Consider the following 21057-nt stretch of genomic DNA (forward strand, 5'->3'; position numbering starts at 1 on the left):
AACTCACCACCTGTGGATTCATTCATTCATTCCATAAATCTGCTATGCACATGTCTTCTCTTTTATGAGATGATTTGGGCTTATCGACACTAAATAACATGGCAGCAGTAAATTAGAAAGTTTAAATGTAAAGAAGATATCCTTAAGTTTTGTTCTTTCTCTTTTCTGAAACCTACTGATGTTCTAGGGCTTTGTAGAAGCTAAGCTAGCATGATGGTGTATGGATATTATTACTAAATGTCAATTGGTGGATGGTTACAGAAGGAACAATAGAGAAGACCCACCTCTTTTGTCTGGGTTTCTTGATGAAGCTATTGATTTTATATTTTTCATCACTGGGTCTGAGTTAATTATCCAAGATTGGATGACAACATGGCCAAACACTTTTAAATCAACTTTTAAGGAAGTTTAGGGCTTGAGCACTGATTTTGGTCGTTGCACTGTCATCCCAGAGAATTTAATGAATGCAAAGTGCCTCCCTAACAACTTCCAAATTGCTTTCTTTGAAGGATATGAAGTTTCACGAGCTTTTTTTGTCATAAACTTGGATTATCTTTTCCATCCTGCTTTTCAGAATGTGACCCCTCCAAACTAGTTTCAGCAAAAGCGAAAAACAAAAAAAAAAAAAAAAAGATAAGAAATTAGGGCAGAGAGGAAATACAAGCAGGAAATCTTCAAGTAGATGCCCCTATCTATCTATAATTCAATGGCGAACTGGAATCCAAAAACTTACTTTCCCAGAATTTGGGTTATGTGCAAAGGTCATCTTTGCTCCCCATCAGGAGCAAATATAAAGGCTCATTGTGTCTCTTTGAAATTTTTCTTTATTGTTTCCCCATGTTCTTCATTTATCCCTTGGTCTAAGGTTAAACAATAAGTGGTTGAGATGGTTTTTACTGTGCGTCTAACAAGCTCACATAAAATCTAATGACATAAATAATTGTCAGCTATAACTGAGGTCTCTTGCCTCTTTTCCCCAGTGTCTGTTATAAAGGAAGGGCATGTAAACGTGTATGTGCATCTGCACACACATACACACATGCACACACTCATTCACTCTTAAAATTTCCCATAAAAACTCCACTCTTGAAATTCTCCAGGATGTCTGTGAGTGGTTGGTTCCAAACTTCAGAGGTTCAGGAGGTTTCTGTATCACTGACAGATCACGCTCACTCCTTGTGTCGCCTGGATACACTATTTGGATGCTCTTCATTACCCCACCCCCCGGCCCCGCCACGCTACACTCCGCATTGACATGCATTAATGTTTATATGAAGTGCCAACAATTTGCAGATGATTTCAGGGCAATTTGCTGATGTGGAAGGCAAAATCTGAAAGTCTGACATTACTCAAGAGAAAAGACAAAGTATCAGTTGCTTAAGGATTTTTTCTTCTTAAATGTTTAAGTATGATACAAATTATCTAAAAGGAAGTTGGAGGATTTTTTTTTTTAACTTCTTAGATCATCTCCCTCAGCCAATAGAAGATGAATTTTTTTTCATCTCTCAAGAAGAAACTTGGAAGGCTCTTCCATGCCATTTGGCAATGTCTAACAGAATTTAAAATGCATGTACCCTTTAACCCAACTATTCTACTTCTCAGAATTCATCCTAAAGATAAACTCTCACGTAGGTACAGAGACTTAAGTAAAAAGAATATTTATTGCACCCATATCATAGCAAAAAACTGGAAACAACCTGGACTGCCATTAACAGGAAATAGGTTAAATAAATAATGCTGCAACATACTGTACAGCTGTTAAAAGAGTGAGGTAGACATATCTATGCTAGTAGGGGTCTCTCTTGGAGCTATTGTGATAGTAGAAAAAAAGCAAGATGCAAATATATATATTTGTATAATATGTATAATACGATCCTGGGATTCTAAAAAATATAAGTTTAGTTTAATATGCATGTTTACATAGGAAATTTCTGGAAGTATGCAAAAGCAACTGTTAGCCATCTTCTCTGAGAAGGGAAACTGAGTATCTGGAGCAAAAGGAAAAGACTAGGTATAACAGTCTATAGGATACTCCATCCAACATCTGCAAATACATTTTTTTTCCAGTGCACATGGGATATTTACCAAGACAGATATATTCTGGGCCGTAAAACAAGTTTCAGTACCTTTGAAAGGATCAAGGCATACAAACTATGTTCTCTGACAATAGTGGAATTAGAAATAAATAGCAGAAAGATTTCTGGAAAATTCTCAAATATTTGAAAGCTAAATAACACACTTCTAAATAACCCATGGGTCAAAGAAGAAATCAAAGGGAAATTAAAAAGTACTTAGAACTGGACGAAAATGAAAACACAACATATCAAAATTTATGGAATGTCATGAGAGCAGTACTTAAGGAGAAATTTATGGCTCTAAATGCCTGTATTAGAAAAGAAGAAATGTTACAAACCGAAGACCTCATTTTTCACCTTAAAAAAAAAAAAACAGAAAAAGAAGAGCAAGTTAAACCCAGAGTAATCAGAAGAAAGGAAATAATAAAGATCATGATGAAAACCAATGAAATCTGAAACAGAAAAACAGTGGGGAAAATCAGTAAAACCAAAGCTAGATCTTGAAGTAGATTAATAAAATTGATAAAACTCTAGACAAGCTAATCAGGGGAAGAAGAAAGAAGATACAAATTACCAAAAAAATGAGAGAGGTGACATCACTACAGATCTTAAAAGGATAATAATGCAATATTGTGAACATCATGCCAATAAATTCAACAACTCAGATGAAATAGACAAATTCCTTGTAGGATAAAAACTACCAAATCTCACTCAAGAAGAAATAACCTAAATCAGCCTATATCTATTGAATAAATTGAATTTTTTGTTAAAAAATTTCCCATAAAGAAAATGCCAGGCCCAGATGGCTTCACTGATTAATTCCACTAAACATTTAAATAAGAAATACCAGCTCTACACAAACTCTTCAAGAAAATTTAAGAAAAAGGAATACTTCCCAGCTCATTCTATGAGGCCAGCATTACCCTGATGCTAAAACCAGGCAAAGGCATTACAAGAAAACTGTAGATGAATGTCCCTCATAAACATAGACACAAAATTTCTAAACAAGACATTAGCAAGGATAATATATCATGACCAAGTGAGGTTCATCCTAGGGATGCAAGTTTGGTTTAAAATTTTAAAATCCAGGGCCGAGCCCGTGGCGCACTCAGTAGAGTGCTGCGCTGGGAGCGCGGCGACGCTCCCGCCGCGGGTTCGGATCCTATATAGGAATGACCGGTGCACTCACTGGCTGAGTGCCGGTCACGAAAAAAAAAAAAAATTTTAAAATCCATCAATTTAACTTGCTATATTAACAAATATATAATTTGAAAAGGTTATGCCAATAAATGCAGAAAAAGCATTTACCAAATTCATCATCTATTCCAAAAACTTCAAACTAGGAGTAGAAGGTAGAAGAGAGCTATCTTTATCAGAAAAGGACATGCTGTGGACTGAATGTTTGTGCCCCCTCCCCCAATTTATATGTTGAAGCCCTAATCACCAATGTGATAGTGTTTGGGGGGGGGGCTTTGGGAAGTAATTACATCAGAAGAGTGGAGCCCTCATGAATGGGATTAGCACCCTTATAAGGAAAGACAACAAGAGAAATGACTCTCTGCCATGTGACAATACAGCAGGAAGGCATCCATCTACAAGCCATGAAGAGAGCCCTCACTAGGGATTGAATCAACCAGCATCTTGATCTTAGACTTCCCAGCCTCCAGAACTGTGAGAAATACATTTCTGTTGTTTAAACCATCCAGACTATGATATTTTTTTTAGAGCAGCCTGAACTGACTAAGGACAGCAACAAAAAACCTACAGCTACACCCCAAGATCAGAAATAAGACAAGGATGTCCACTCTTACCACTGCTATTAAACATTGCACTAGAGGTTCTAGCTACTACAATAAGGCAAGAAAAATAAATTGAAGGTATCTATATTTAAAAAGAAATATACTGCATGATCTCATTTATATGTGAAATCTAAAAATGTTGAACTCATATAAGCAGAGAGTAAAATGATGGTTTACCAGGGGCAGGGGTAACAGGTAGAATGGAGAGATGTTGGTTGTTTCAGTTAGATAGGAGGAATAAATTCAGGAGAACTATTGTACAATGTGGTAACTATGAACAATAATGTACTGTATACTTGAAAATTGCTAAAAGAGTAGATTTTAAGTGTTCTCACCACAAAAAAAGTGGTAAATATGTGAGATAATGTAAATGTTAATTAGCTTGATTTAGCCATTCCACAATGTATACATATACCAAAACACAATGATGTACACCATAAATGTATACAATTTTATTTGTCAATTAAAAAAATCATCATCATCATCATTCGTCCCTATTCTACAGTGTTCTTGGGAGGATCGCAAAAAGCATGTGACTTGCAAATTATTAAGTGACATGCAAATGTAATTAATGATTATTGGAAAATATATTTAGGAACTTACTTTATCATAGGCAGTTAAATATAATACTTTTTTTTTCATCTAAGGACATGACTATATTCACTTAAAAAATTTTTTTAATAATAAAAGAAGAAACAAACTTCATGAAGTTAAAAAGAAGTAAAATGACATCACCTATGTAGAAAATCTGATGGAATCTACAAAGAAGCTACTAGAACTAAAAAGTGAGTTTAGCAATGTTGCAGGGTACTAGGTGAATATATAGAAATAAATTATATTTCCATATACTAGCAACAAACAGTAGGAAAGAATATTTTTAAATGCCATTTACAATGGCATCAAAAAATAGGAAATGCTTCAGGTTAATTATGATAAAAGATATGCAAGACTTTACACCGAAAACTACAAAACTGCTGACAGAGGTGAAAGAAGTCAGTAATAAATGGAGATAGGTACCTTGTTCACGGGCCAAAAGACTTACTATTGTTAAGATGCCAATTCTCGGCAATGTGATCTATATAGAATTAACACTATCTCTATCAACATCTCAGGCCTGTTTTTTTTTTTAGAATTGTTTGTAGCTGATTCTGAACTTCATATGGAAATACAAAGCAGGTGGAAGAGCCACAATGACTGTGATAAAGTAGAAAAAATTGGAGGCTGACACCACCTGATTTTATGACTTGTGATAAAGCCACAGTGCTTAAGACAATGCGATACTGGCATCAAGATAGACCAATAGATCAATGGAACAGAACAGAGAGTTCAGAAATAAACCCACATGTACATGGACAACTGATTTTTGATAAAGGTTCAAAGGCGATTCAAAAGAGAGGATAGTACTTTCAACAAAAGAAGCTGGAATGACTGGATATCTATATTCAGAAAAACTGTACTTCGATCCATACCTCACATAACATAAAAAATTAATGTGAGATAGATCATAGACTTAAATATAAAACTACAAACTCTGATAACAAAACATGGGAGAAAATCTTAGTGACTTTGGATTAGGCAAAGATTTCTCATACATGACACCAAAAACATGACCAAAAAAAAAAGGATATAAATTGGACTTTATGAAAATTTAAAACTGTTAGGAGAGTGAAAAGACAAGCCATGGTCTGGGAGAAAATAATTGCAAAATATGTATCTGATAAAGTATGTGTATCTAGACTATATTAGGAACTCTAAAAACCCAATAATAAAAAAACAAACAATCCAAAAAAGAAATGGGCTAAAGATTTAAATAGACATTTTACCAAAGAATATGGCAAAAAAAAAAAAAACATGATTAAGATGCTGAACATCATTAGTCATTAGAGAAATGCACATTAAATCTACACTGAGAACCACTGCATACCCACTAAAATGGCTTTAATCACAAGGACTGACCGTACCAAAGGTGGGCAAGGACATGGAGCAGCTAGAACTCTCATACACTGCTGGCAGGAATGAAAAATGGTACAACCACTTTAGAAAACAATGCAGCAGTTTCTTAAAAAACTTAAACATCACTTACCATATGACCCAGCAATCACATTCATTAAAAAAACAAAAAACAAAAAAAGCATCTATACAAAGACCAATGTGCAAATGTTCCTAGCAGGTTTATTACAACCAAAAATTAGAACCAACCCAAATGTCCATCCATAAGTGAATGGATAAACAAATTATGTTACATTATACAATAAAATAGTCCTCAGCAATACAAAGCAATGAACCATTAATATACATAACATGGATTGAATCTCAAAACAATTATGCTGAGCAAAAGAAGCCAGACAACAAAGAATACATACTGTGTGATTCCATTTATCGAAAACTCTAGAAAATGCAAACTAATCTATATCAGTGGTTGCCTGGGGAGGGAAACAGGAGGAAGGGACTACAAGGAAATGCTTGGGGGTGCTGGATTTGTTCATTATCTTGATTGCAATGATGGTTTCACAGATGTATACATATACCAAAACTTATCAAACTGTGCACTCTAAATATGCATGGTTTATTGTATGTGAAGTCTACCTCAGGAAAGCTATTAAAGTGAGCAAATACATTAAGAGGGAGAAAGAAAAAAAGTGAAATCATTCTAAGAAAGGTTTACATAAATTGCTTTATCCTGTGTACTCTGACTGTGACCTCGAACTTTGACTTTTCATTTTCAAGAATGTATAAAGTTGGGTAAAGGCTGACTTTTTTTTTTTTTTTTTTTTGGCACACCTACTAAATTGGCTTCTCACATACCTTATTTTAGGCATTTGTTAGGTAGCTGGCATCTACCCCTCTTTTTAATAATATTTGCCTGGATTTTAATGAGGCAGCACATTTTCTAAGCCCCGGTAGCCTTAAACTACCAAGCAAATCAGGATAGACCTTATTCACATGGCTCCTCAGCATCTATGAATTTAGAAGGAGTTCTTTCTCCGGAAGAAAGTCTTTGCTTGCTCAGTGTTTGGGAATCGCATGCTGTATCCTGAAAATGTTGAGGAGCTGGAGAACGCCCAGCCATCCTGACAACTCAAAACCACATCTTTCCTTATTATGTCCTCAGTCTGCTAAGAAGTTTTATAAATATCAAATAAACAAAGTTCAGTCCCTTGGGTTTTGGAGGGAAATAGTCTTTCCAAGGTAGAAAAAAAATCAGTCCACTGCCAAGGATTTTTAGACAAAGGCATTTCCCCTTGATGATCCAAGAACTGGCGATTATAGGGGGGACTGAATCCCAGGAACCATTTGGGAGCTAAAACAAGCAGCTGTTAAAGTAAGAAAGTGGGAGGAGATGTCCTCTAAGGTTTCACACTGGTTTACAATTCCGTCACTCTTTAGTGACAAGAACTGACCCAAATTTTGCCACTAATTTGCAGGGTACAATGGTCCAGCTGTGTCACCTCACTAAGCCTGAGTTCCCTCATTAGTTAAACAAAGATGATAACATGTAATAAAAAGCCACGCATTTAAGACTTCTGTGCTTAAACAACACAACTCCACTCTGGCTTTAGGACCTGAATCCGAGAGAGCGATGTTCCACTTGTTTAGGGCCATTAGATGATTGTCCCAGGGCATGAATGGAATACCCATGATGGGAAGAAGCAGGTGCCCAGTTCTGCTCTGTCTTCTCACTGATCCCATGTACCTGTGGCTGTGATCAAGCCAGAATTTGATTCGAATCACCTAATTGCCAGGCCTGTGCCAGATGCTTTTGCATAGACAATCTCATTCAATTGTCAAATTGACAAACCTCTCAACACATAAAGCTTAAAAGACTTGCTTTTAATAGAGAATGGAGCAAGCCCAGTAGGGAGAGGAATGGTGATAATTCTCCCCACACACTCCTCATTCACCTCTGGAGGGAATCTCTTAAAGGCAGAAGAGTTTGATGCCCAGCTACATGTAAATGTGTATTTTCTTCCATTAGTCCAGAGATTCTCAGGCTTTCACTATACATATCGCTCCCCTAGCAGCCCCTCCCTCTCTTCCTTCAGGTCTCTGCTTAGACGTCCCCTCATCCAGGAAGCCTTCCCTGACTAGCCCCATATAAACGAGTAACCTCTCAGCACCCCCTACTCCCCAATCCTGATTCATTAATTCTCTGCAACACGTGGCCCCACCTGACAAAAGACCAGATTAACTTGTTCATTTGTCTAACATCTCTCTCACTAGAATTTAAGTGCTATGAGAACTAGAATATACCCCTCAGTGCCTGCAACAGTTCCTGCTTAATAAATATTTGCTGGATGGACAAAGACAAGATAATGAATGTTATAAATGGGTGATTTAAGGGTCTTGCAAGAGTAGTTTTAATTCCACATGGTCTTTGCCTTCAGTGCTGCCTTTGAGACATACTGCTTTGGAATTAGATGGTGCTGGTGTGATATTCCCTGGGAGGAGACACCAGCAAAGCCTCTGATGTGTCCTCCATTCCCTTTCTGACCCCAGGTGAATATAACACACACAACGGACCTTCCACCCCAGCAAAAGACGGAGACACAGACAGGCCACATCGGGCCTCTGATGGGAAACTCCGAGGCCGGTCTAAGAGGAGCAGTGACCCCTCCCCAGCAGGGGACAATGAGATTGAGGTAACCCAGAGGGCTTGCATTTGAGTTGGTGAATGTAATCTCTATCTGTGGCCCAAAAGGGTGGCGTGTGGGGAGGAGACAGATTTCTTTCCAAGTACATGGGGAAGAATTGTCCTTTAAGTTCACAAAGCCCAAGGACAGAGAAAAGACCACTTGAAGGTGAAATATGGAAGAGTTGGGTTGGCCATACAGAAGCCCTGTTGATGGACCAGGCTAGGAAAAGATGACCCTAGAGCTAGTACAGAACAGTGGTTCTCAAGTTCAAGCAGCATCAGAATCAGCCGTGGTAGGCTGGCAGAGGATGGGGGTGAAAACAGACTGCTGGGCCCTGCCCCCAGAATTTCCAGTTCAGTAGATCCAGGTAGGGCCTGGGAATTTGCATTTGTCATCAGTCTCCTTGTGATGCTGATGCTGCTGGGTTGGGGACCACACTCTGACAGCCCCTGGTAAAGAAGAAGAGAAGCAGTAGGACTCCCAGCTGAGTGAGAGTGGTTCTTTAGCCCTGGCTACATGTCAAAACAATCTGGGATGCTTTTTAAAGCACATATACCCAGGCCTTATCCCAGATCAACTGAAGATACTTGCAGTGGGTGGGGGGGAGGGGTTAAAAGTTCCCCCAGGCGACTCTAATATGGCTTAGATGCTAATCGTCCTCGAGGCTGGCTCAAATGAGTTTGCTACGTCCTTTCTATGATTCTGAGTTTCTCAGACAGTGGTTCTCGGCCTGGGCTGCACAAGTAAATCACTTGGGGAGCTTTGCAAAACCTTCATTCTCAAGCTGCACCCAGACCAATTAAATCAGATTCCCTAAGGGTGGAACCCAGGCATCAGAATTTTTAAAGCTCCCTGGGTGGTTCCAGGGTGAGGGCCAAGCTGAGAACTGCTGGTCCAAGGGATGCCCCAATCTTTATCATAATAAAGCAAGTGTACAATTATTGGTCAGGCACTGACATTTTCCCCCAAACCAGCCTGCATGGGGGAGGGTACTAGTGGGGACATAGGCAAAATGGATGCCCAAAAAACAGATACAAGCGACTGTAACCTATCAAGGGAGGAAAATGGGTGAACTCACCAGTTTGTACTTGTTTGCAAGAGGCAGCCATCTGTTAGCTTGTGTGGGCTGCGGGAAGTACGTAGTATTTGCAAAGCCATACTCCTGTACACTTTATGTAGCAGCTGCAAACCTCAGCCACAAACTCAGACGTGCTAAGAAATATTCAGATCATCTTCATCATTTCCTTAAAATCAGTGTAATTATAACTCTGAGTCCCCACCCCACCAGGATGGTGGGAAATTCCATCGCATTCCTGGGGCTCCACCCCTCCCAGAATTGAGAATCCATGGGTTCAGGTAGTCTCAGAAGAGTCTTTAATGTGCAGGGGGCTTGGTTGCTGCTGCCTTTCTCATTGTCAAGGCCTGCAGTGGTCAGTGAAAGTCCAGCCACTCTCTGAGGTTTCTGTGCCATTCATTGGGCATCAGAATCCTTGTTGAGCTCGAGAACCTTGGAGTATTAGCTGCAGACCTTTGGTTGCAAGCAACAGAAACCAGTTCTGTGTACTTAAGCAAAGAGGAAACTACTGGGAGGGAAAAACAGAGAAAAAAGGCTATAGAACCAAGTTTAGGAGGAAAATAAGAGAGGCAGTGCTAAGGAACCTAGGGGACCTTAAAGGTGCCAGCCCTGCTGGAGCTTGAGCCATTTTAGAGTCTAGTGCCCATTCATTTAATGGCAGAGTCCGAAGAGACAGCATCCCATTGGCTTGGCTTGGGTCTTATTCTTAACCCTTAATTGACAGTCCCACCAAGACAGCGCACAAGGGGAAAAGAAACCCAGGATGTTCTTATTAGAAGACCTGGGGATGGATGCTGGGGAGCCCAAGCCACAAATGCCAACTACCAGAGCATTTGACATTTAGCCAATATTCACAAGTGTGCCGTGGCAGTTGTTTATGGCTCTTTCTGATTAGCCTAGAAGGGGTTAAATATTTTGAACATGCTTGTTCCCCACACTTGATCAGCCTCGAGAGCTGCACCAGCAGCCTCGATCCACCCTAGGGACCTGCCACGGAGCAAGTGCTCCCACTGCCCTTGGGACCATTCTCAGTCCAGGGGATTCTGTTCTTGCTTTTCTCTCATTCTTAAAGCCCCTCCCTCCCCAAGTCACCAAGATGTTACCCAATCCCTTCAGTGGGTTTAGGCCTTTGCAAAGGGCTGGAAGAAAATGAATTGGCTCCAGGTTGTACTTGCCATCTCCCCTCCCATATTCCTGAGCATTTTCTACCAGCTCGAAGTTGCAGAGCTGTAGAAAACACCAAGAGCAACACATACAATAATATTCACCCCCCTCAAAAAAAATTGTTCACTCACCTAACATGGTTTCTGCTCTTGGTGGGGGGATGAGGGGGTGGAGAGGTATTTTTCCATTAAACTGAGGAGGCGGAGAGGGTTGTGGCATGGAAGTCAGGGATTATAAGGTGATATTATTCTGGAAACATCTGCTTCTCGATTCCTGCCCAAGTACCTCTGGGCAAGAACAGTTGAAAAGGTGTGAGCTGTGTTTCACTTCTGTGCTTAATGTCAGCAAAGAGGGTTTGCACAGGTCACACCTCTTAAGTCTTGGCAGTTTTGCTAATGACTGAGCCCACAAAAGGAATTATGTAGAAGTGGAAAGGAGGAAAATTATGAGCGCATATCAGTTAAAACCCTTCGTCTGCAGGTGCCAGAAACCAACTTGAGCTAGCTTAAATGGAAAAGCAGAATTTATCTGAAGGACACAGGGACTCTCTTAGAACCCAAGTGCAGAGGTCCAGTGGGGTATCAGCAAAGTACTGGACTCAGCCAGGGAGGCAGGGGCAAGGAACTGTGTTTATGCCTTCTCCTACATGCCACTGAAGGTGCTAGAATCTCAAGCAATAGTGTCTTTGTGGTGCCCCCATGCACTGGTGACACCGCAAAGCTCTTCTCCGGGCCTCCCCACCCCACCCCTCATTCTGCTCCCCACTGAACCCAGGTCCTGGTGAAGTGTTGGGTTCTCTTCCCGCCTTGCTCCTTCTGAAGACTGCCCTTCTCCAACCTTCAGATCATGGAGCCCAACTTGGTCACTAACATCCCCCCAAAGACAGTGACTTTCTTTCTAGGCCCCAATTTTAAGTTCCCGAGGACAGGTCTCTCAACCACTCAGGACTCAGGTCCTGGTCCAAACCATGGTGACTTAGAGAATAAGGTACCTACAGAATGGCCACCAGGAACTTACCCACTAAGAATCCAGGGCAAAGAGATAGGGTTGTGGGTAGTGCAGAGAGGGACAGACCTTTTCCAGATGGGATGTAATGGGTAGATTAATGGAGTCTGCACTAAATTTGAAAATATTCGCTGGCTTTAAAATATTCAAATACTGAAATTTCTAAGTTTGATCCAACCCAGTTAGTTCAGATGAATAAGGACAGTATATTTGAACCTCAGAAGCCCTCCTTAAAAGCAGTGATTTTCAAACCTTTTTTACCATGACCCATAATAAGAGATACAATATACTTAATATTGTGACCCAGCACATGCATACGCATAAATATAACTGTTCGAAAAAATTCACAAAACAATACTTTACTAATTGCTTTGAAAACCCCTACACTAGAAAACCAGGGATGCTAATTGACCTTTTTCATTCTAGATACTTCTCTTTACTTTTAAAAGCATGGCAAATGCCATTGCGTAAATACAGACCTCCAGAGAGTTTTAAAAGGTGGCCCGTTCGAGATGGCAGACTGAGTAGATACATTTGCTTCCTCTTCTCAACACCAGCTACTGAGATAATCAATCAGGTCCTTTTTTAAAAAAAAATAGTGATCACCAAAAAAATGAGGAATAGTGATCACCAACAGTATGAAAAATAAAGGCCAAGATAAACAAATAGGATAAATGAGAAGGGAAGTAATTTAAGAAACAGAAGAGAACTTAGAAAAATTCCAACTGATTTCCTTATAAAAATTCAAGATCTTGCATCCATAAAATATGAAGTGTGGAGGCTGTTGGGAAAAGAACCCTCAGAGAAAAAGAAAGTTATTGAAAAATTTTTAATGACTGCAAGAATCAAAGTTTAGTAGAAGGACTGGAAGAGAAAGTTTAAGAAATATCCCATAACATAGATCAAAAAGATAAAATTATAGAAATATTGTTTAAAAGAATAAGCAATATCAATCCAAAATGTTTAATTTGACTATTGGGAATTCCAGAAAGAGAGAATGGTGGAAAAGATGGGAAAAATCATTTAAAGAAATAAGAAAAATGAAAATTTTCAGATATGGAAAAGTATGCAAGTCACTGAATTGAAATGCTCGAGTGCTGAACAGTACAAATGAAGAAAAGACCACACCTGGATATATATACTCATGGAATTTAATGATACTGAGTATAAAGAAGAGATCCTTAATAATCCTAGAGGAAAAAAAGCAAAACCTGCAAGGAGTGAAGATCAGTAAAATATCAAATTTCTCATCAATGACCCTGGACATTAGAAAATAATGATGAAGGAATTCTTTCAAAAATCTAAGTGGAATTGTTTTCAAATTGGAATTCTGTATCCAGAGAAACTAAAGAACAGAATAAACATATCATCAGATATGCAAGAATTCAGGAATATTACTTTCTACACACCCTTTCAGAAAAAGCAACTTGAGGATGTATTTAAACAAAACAAGGAAGAAAACCAAGAAAGAGAGAGACTTGAGATCAGGGAAATAGTGGATCTGACCCAGAAATGAATTAAAGGGAAGTCCCAGGACGCAAGCTCTCCAGCAAGCCTAGAGATGATCCAGTCCACATTGGAGTAGCCTGTGACTGAGGCTGGACATCTCTGAATCACAGAGAGTGGCTGAATTTGAGATTAGAATGAAGGAACATTATTGCAAACAAGAAAAATAAAAACAGTTTATAATTCCAACAAAAACAAAAAGTTATACCAGACAGGTATGATTCATAGGTGAACAAACTGATATATGGCATGATTTTAATCAGGATGGAGTACAAGAAAGGAAAATACATTTGACCTTGATGGTAGGAGCATTCTCTTTAAAGTAGATCTGGAGTTAGAACACTGGACACATAGAAAAGAAAGTAAAATCCTAGCACCTGACTTGGCTCTGCAGTGAACAATAATCACAAGACGTAAATGCTCTTTACTGGTTACCAACTTTTAAAATCAACATATAGACAGAGCACAGAAGACTTAATTATAAGACCAAATGTACAAACCAGTTTATCCACATTGACAATACAAAAGTAAAACTAAAGCTGCTAGATATTGGAGAGGGGAGAAGGTAGAGGAAAAAGGTAGGGACGCCAATGTTCATGTCTTCCATATCAGGTTTACTGTTTTGGCCGAGGGAAAATGTACAAAGATGATGAAATTGGAAATAAAGGGGTTCACATATATAAAACATGGAAAGTTCCAGAGATCTGAGGGAGATTACCATAAATTAAACCCTGATCTTTCAAACTTCCCAGTCAAAAGATATTGTCTAAGGTTAGCAACTCAATAAGTAAAGTTATAAGAATATTGTAGAGAATTACAGAGGTAATCACCAGAATTTCAAAAAACAGAAATGGTTAGCAATAGTTGGGCTTACAGTAAGTGGTGAATTAAAAGGGTAATATTTCATTCTGTCAAGTGAGTTGTGTGATTTTTATGTTATTTGGGGCTTGACCTCTTCCTTTTTTGACCTTTCACATGGAAGGCAAGAGTGGGTTTCTTGGTTCTGGCATCTATTGGGTTTACATGAGACCAACAATTGGCCATCAGAATACACTTCACGCAGATGCGGTTGCATGGGGACTCACGATGCAACCATGAGTCGCACGTTTTATAACTTAAAGATAATTTTGTTCAAGACTTTGCCTCCAAGGGGATTAATTTCTGCAGACGTTGAGTCAGATGCGAGTCCATGTGTCTCCGTTCTCTTCCTCTCTTGCATCACAGCGTGTGTTCGTGTGGGACTTGGATGAGACGATCATTATTTTTCACTCCTTACTCACGGGGACTTTTGCATCCAGATACGGGAAGGTAAGAATCCATTTTGTCTCTCTCTCTCTCTCTCTTTTTTTTTTTTTTTTTTTTTCCAACATGACTGTCTAGCCAGTTTGTCCTGGGAATTGTGGAGGCAGTTTATGAGGCAGCTTCTTCAACAAAAGCTGCCCCTTTGGGTCAGCCCAGGTTTAATAACTCCTATGGAATTTTCTTTTGACATGTGAAAATTTAATTAGCTTCCCCTTCTCTTGTCTCCCATGACTTTTGTTCCAACACATGAAGCGATCGTGTAGGATAGGATAAGAGATAGGATAAGATATAAGCTTGTGGTCTTCAGCTGTCTCCTTTCTAAAAGAGCTAGGATACGCTGTAGCCAAAAACAGTAATCCTAGCTAGAAAACGAAGGAAGGTACTTTTCCTCTTCCCTGATGTTTATCTTAGTGTCTCCAGCAGATGAATTTAATTTCCCTTCCGTTTTTCTGAGATGAGGGGGAGGCATTGTCAGCTCCAGTGTGGATCTTAGCAACAGTTTTGCAAATACATCATCGACAAATTATGCTGGGGAACCATCCAGTTAGAATTCTGGACAATGCAATCGGCTGATTAGAGGTGATTGGAAGAGATGTTGAAACCACCTTAATATTGCAAAAATGAACCCGACTGCTAACAACCCAAACCTTGCCAATTCTTTGGGTGCATCCCATGGGCTTCTCAACAGACCACAGTGGATGCCCCAGACATCTGCCATCTCTTCAGGAAAACACATGGGGGCGGAGGTGCGGTGTCAGACTAGAACAGCCTAGTTATCATCTCGTCAGAGGTGAGTGACCTCCTGGCAGCTGCTTCCACGCAGGGGTAGGAACCTTGAGACTCACCAGCGCCTGGAAAATATTTCTGTTTCTGTTTAGAGACCAGGAATATGATTTGACATCACCTCATGGCTTTTCCAGCTGCTCGTGTTTTTTATGGGGTTCATAACAAGCTGGATGTGTAATTAGCAAGATAGATTTATCGTCTGCCATTATGTTGTAAGGAATATAAAAATGGTGTTGGTGGTGCAGAAATCTCTTGCCGTGCAGGAATGCCGTTAATATGTCTAGCAGTGCCTGTGGGAAATCCGGCATGCGTTTTTGGACTATGCACAGCTTAGGTAAAGGATGGCAGCTTAGAGAACTGCTGAAACACCAAAGAATGGGCTTGGCAGCCATTGCAAAAAGTCGGGCTACCCCAAAGAAGCTACAGTAGTGTGTTCCCACTAAGTTAGAGCATTTTATAGCTTCCTAACCATCCCAGTTAAGTCATCTTTCCTGCGAAGGATTCCCTCACTCTTCTTGTCCTAGAGACAGCCCACTATGAAGTTCCATAGCTCTATTGAACAACTTGCTTCTTATGCGTCGTGGATGGCCTTGTGATCTTGGATATGATTTTTGTGTCTCTGTCTCACCACCACTCCTTAAACCAAATTGCAGTTTCCCTCAAGACAAGGACAAAGCCCAGAGCTCCAGTCTGGGACCTGTGTCCTCTGGCCAATGTCATTCCTCCTTGCCAGCCACCTCTCTCCAACCCCACCCACCTTCATCTCCAGCTTGGCCTCCCATCTGGTCTCCCAGCTTCCACACTTGCCCCTGGCAGCCCCCTACACAGGGGTCATCCTAAAATAAAATCTTGGTCATATCACTCTGCTGCTGAAAAGTCATCTGTGGCTTCCCCATTGACAACGCTAACCGAGCCTCCACGGCCCTTCATGAGCTGACTCCCACCCACTCTCCAGCCTCGTTGCCTACTTCTCACCCTGAGTTGCTTTCTGTCCTCAAAACTGCCACGTTCTCTCCCATCTCTTCTGGGTTTCTCCCAGAAGCAGATCCTGAGATAAGAGGTGACCGCAGGTAGTTTAGGTTGCAGATGATCCCAGGAAACATCAGGTGCGCAGTGGAGAAGTGAGGCAGGGAAGGGAAGGAAGCCAATACAGGTCACGTAAATAGTGGCTGCTGCAGGCCGCTGGGGCACAGACCCACCCGGCCCCTCTGGGAGAGTGTGTAAAACACACCTCAGAGTTGACCCACCTGCGGGGCGAGGGAACTGGGCTCTTTATCCACAAATTCCCTCCCATCATGGGTTGAGGTCTTCTCCTGGGGGTGTTACCTCCCTGAACTTCTGTCCTGCCCCCAAGAAACCCCTAGGGTAAGGAATCACAGGTGCCAACCGTAGAAGACCCTTGCATGTATAGGAATGATGGCAGCTGAGGGGACATGGGGAAGGGGCACACTGGAAGTATCTGCTATAATGTAGAATGTTCTAGAATGTTCTTTTACCTGTCTTTCAGTTCTCATTTTAAATTTAGCTTCCTCCAAGAGGACTTTCCTAACCACTCCCTCCATCTAAATTGCATGTATTCCCACGATTGTATTTTTTATTTATATCATAATTATGCACTTATTGTCTGTCTCCCTTGTAGGGTATAAGCACCGTGAGGGCAGGGACCATGAACATTTTTTATCTCCCCAACCAAGCACAGTGCATGAAACAGAATTGCTCATAAACACTTGATGAATGAATGAATTAGGACAATCCCCTAGAAGGTTAAGCTGCATGAGGAAAAGGACTTTTTCTGTTTTGTTCATCGCTTTATCTCCAGTGCATAGAACAGTGTCTCTCGCTTAGTAGGTGTCAAGTAAATATTTGTTAAATGAAGGAAGGAAGGAAGGAAAATAGTATCAAGACAGAAATTCCTAACTGGTGACCACTGGCCAAATTCAGCCTGTGGACATTTTTGTCTGGCCCCAGAGTGCCTGAAAAAATGTGAATTTGTCGCCAACATTTAAAAATCAGGAGATTGCACAGACCAAAACAATCTAGATTTCCAGCTCTTCTTGAAAAATTAGGAAATCTGGCAATCCTGCATTCTCATATGACAGCAATCAACAGGAGCTGAGTTGCAACTGTCCTCTTAAAGGGGATGTAGGGCCGAGCCTGTGGCGCACTCGGGAGGGTGCTGCGCTGGGAGCGCGGCAACGCTCCCAGCGGCCGCGGGTTCGGATCCTATATAGGAATGGCCGGTGCGCTCACTGGCTGAGTGCCGGTCACGAAAAAAGAAAAAAGAAAAAATAAAAATAAAAAAAAATAAAGGGGATGTACACTCTCCTCACATCCCAGCCCCCACTTGGCCCATTCAACCCGTTTATGGGACTGTGTGACCCCATTGGTATTTGAATTTCAAAATCTGTCCTAGAATTACGGAACCACAGAAAGTCAGACCTGGATGGACTTAAGAGACCATCATATCCAATTAGTTTCCATCATACCTAAGGAGAAACTGATGCTCAGAGGGAGTAAGATCATCCAATGAGAGTCAGATTCAGGTTCACCTGCCTTCCTGAGTGTCCAGAGAAAATGGAGGTGAAAAGCTCTTGGAACCCCCAGGTCTGCTGTGCCATCTTCATTACTGTTCTAGAATTTTCCACATATTCCTCTAGCTCTAAGGTGGGTAATGAGTATTTATATTTGCTAAATCCTGCAAATTTGCTAAATTCTGCAAATTTGCTAAATTGTGCAAGAGAGGCACAAACTAACTGTGGCTTAAACCAGATAAAAGTTTATTTCACTCCCCTAACAAACAGTACAGGCATGAGCAGTTCAAGCTGGTAAGACCACTGCATAGTGCCAGGTACTGAGGCCCCTTCTGTCTTGTCTTCTGCCATCCCTGGAATGTTTCCCTCACTGTCAAGATAAATTGTAGCTCATCCCCAAGTCTGCATTCTAGCCAATAAGAAGGGGGAACCTGGAAAAGGGGATTCACCCTTCTCTTTAAAAATTTTTTTTTGTCCTTCCCTTTTGAGGGCCAGACCAGATGTTGCACTTGTCATTTCTGCTCAACTCTCATTGGCTGGAACTTGGTCACATGGCCACATCTAGCTGCAAGGGAGTCTGTGAAATAGAGTCTTTATTTGGGGATGTCATGGGCTCAGTTAAAATTTTGGGATGTTATCACTCTGAGAGGGAGAACCGAAGAATGGATATTGGAGGACAACTCGTGATTTCTAGCCCAAAGTACCATATAGTAAAAGGAAGAACAATGCAATAGAGAAATGGTGAGGGAGAAAAAAAACTATTCTGTTTGAGAGGTGAAGGAGATAACTGGATTTGTGGGTCTGAAGCTCCAGAGAGAGGTCTAGTTATAGCTCGAAACTTGGAAGTTGGAGAAGTAGAGACGATCTAGAGGACCAGAAATGTGAGCCCTATTTTGCAGGCAGAGTAACTGAGACCCAAGGAGGTTATGTAGTTGGGATATTCTTGACCAAACTGTTCCTCATGAGCTCAGCTTCTGACCCACAGTTCTTTCTCTCTATATTGCTCCAGCAACTGCAGCCAAGTGAAGCTCATTATTAATAACTGATATCAAGCAGGACTCTCAGTTTGAAGCACAGAGTGTTTAAGCTACAATGGGAATTTATTGGATCACAATAATTGAAAAATCCATGGATATTTGGAATTCAGTTCTGGCTGGATCCAGGAGTTTAAGCAATGTTCTCAGGTCATTCTGCATACCTCAGTCAATTTTCTCCATGTGGCAACTCCATCTCAGAAATCCCAACTAAAAAGGGAGACCTTCTGCTTCCCAAATTCCAACATAACTCCCAGGCTTGAACCTCATTGACCCACACTGGGTCAAATGGCCATCTATACACCAAACTCTGTACCTCTGATTAGCCATCCTAGATCAAGAGCCCACTCCTGGAGTGGAGGGAGTAGAGGAGCAGGTCAGCTCCTCACCAAATGGACTTAATGATAGAAAGGATGGTCCCCCAAAGGAGAACAAAGTGCTCTTTCCAGAAGAGTGTGAGGACCAGGGATATCCAGTGAATGAGCTGTGGAGGCCAAGAGCCCCTGTACATCCATGCCAAGGACGAGCAGCTCTTTGCATGTGGCCATTGTGTTGAGCACTGTGCAGAAAACAGATATCATATCAATTATAGTCCCACCCAAAGGGAGGACTTGCTGTTTACTTAGGAAAATAAGACCAATAGAGCTAAAATGATTAAGGAACAATTCAAAACAGGGTGTTTGCATTTTCAAACAGAAACTGGGCTCTCTTTCTGTTCCTAATCAGGGATATGCTGCTCAAGGCTGTCATCTCTCCACTTCCTTTCCATCCCTTCCTCCCCAGTGCTCAGAGCCAGAGCATCTCTTTGGTAGCTGTATCTCCAGGCATCTTGTGGATCCATTAGAAATTCCCTAGAGAGCTAGAGCGGCCAGCAATTGCAGCCTCTTTCCTACCCCCCACCTCCACTGTCTCTGAACTCTACCTTTTCCAGCTGGGCTTAGGCAGATGCAAGGTGATCAGGGGCCTCTGCCTGTGGCCAGGAAGGGATTCTAAGAGAGATTAATCAGCCTTCCTTCAGGCAGCTCAACACCAATTTGAAGCTCAACTTTAGGACCAGTTATTGTTCCTGTTTTTAGTAACAGCTTTATTGAGATACAACCCACATATAAATGTATCCTTTCAATGTGCACAGTTAAGAGATTTTTAGTATATTCACAAAGTTGTGCAACCATCACCACTACCTAATTTTAGAAACCCCACACCCATTAGTACTCATCTCCCATTTCCCACCGCCCAGCCCCTGGCAACCACTAATCCACCTTCTGTCTCTATAGATTTGCCTCTTCTGGATATTTTGTGTAAATGGAATCATACAATATATGGTTCATCCATGTTGTAGTGTGTGTCAGTACTTCCTTTCTTTTAATGGCCCCGTAATTTTCCATTATATGGATATAACGTGTTGTTTATCCATTTATTAGTTGATGGATAGTTGGGGTTTTGGCTACTGTGAATACTGCTACTATGAACATTTGCATACAATTTTTTGCAGGGACATATGTTTTCAGTTCTCTTAGGTATATATCTAGGAGTAGAATTGCTGAGTCATATAGCAACTCTAGGTTTAACACCTTGAGAAACTGCTGGACTATTTTCCAAAGTGTCTGCACCACTTCACATTTGCATTAGCGATGTAAAATGGTTCCAGTTTCTTCACATCTTAATCAAAATTTGTTATAGTCTGTCTTTTTGGCTATAGTCCTCCTAGTAGGTGTGAAGTGGTATCTCTTGATTTTGACTGGCATTTCCCTAATAACTAATTATCTTGACTAATAATTAATGATGTTTTCATGTGCTTACTGGCCATTTGTACGAAGGTATTTCAAAAAGTTCATGAAATAATAGAATTGAAAGATAATACAAATATTTCCATGAGCTTTTTGTCGTACCCTCATATATCTTCTTTGGAGAAATATCTATACAAGTCCTTTACCCATTTTTAAATTGGTTTATTTGGTTTTTTATTGCTGAGTTGTAAGAGTTTTCATGTATTCTGGATAGTAGTATGTTATCGGATATGTGATTTGCAAATATGTTCTCCCATTCTGTGAGTTGTCTTTTCACTTTTTTTCTGGTGTCTTTAGGTACAAAGTTTTTCATTTTGATGAAATCCAGTTTATCTATATTTTCTTTTGTTACTTGTGCT

At 40.6% G+C, this 21057-nt stretch overlaps 1 protein-coding gene across 5 annotated transcripts in view; it reads left to right on the top strand.

Moving 5' to 3' along the window:
• Positions 1–21057, top strand: part of EYA2 (EYA transcriptional coactivator and phosphatase 2) — a 272105-nt gene that overhangs the window by 167810 nt on the left and 83238 nt on the right. For all 5 annotated transcript variants that reach the window (XM_063076219.1, XM_063076213.1, XM_063076199.1 and 2 more), the window contains 2 exons: positions 8372–8514; positions 14483–14566. In XM_063076219.1, coding sequence (XP_062932289.1) covers positions 8372–8514; positions 14483–14566 — 227 coding nt within the window. The remainder of the gene's footprint in view (positions 1–8371; positions 8515–14482; positions 14567–21057) is intronic.

This window comes from Cynocephalus volans, chromosome 1 (genome assembly GCF_027409185.1).
Source record: "Cynocephalus volans isolate mCynVol1 chromosome 1, mCynVol1.pri, whole genome shotgun sequence".
Lineage (NCBI taxonomy): Eukaryota > Metazoa > Chordata > Mammalia > Dermoptera > Cynocephalidae > Cynocephalus > Cynocephalus volans.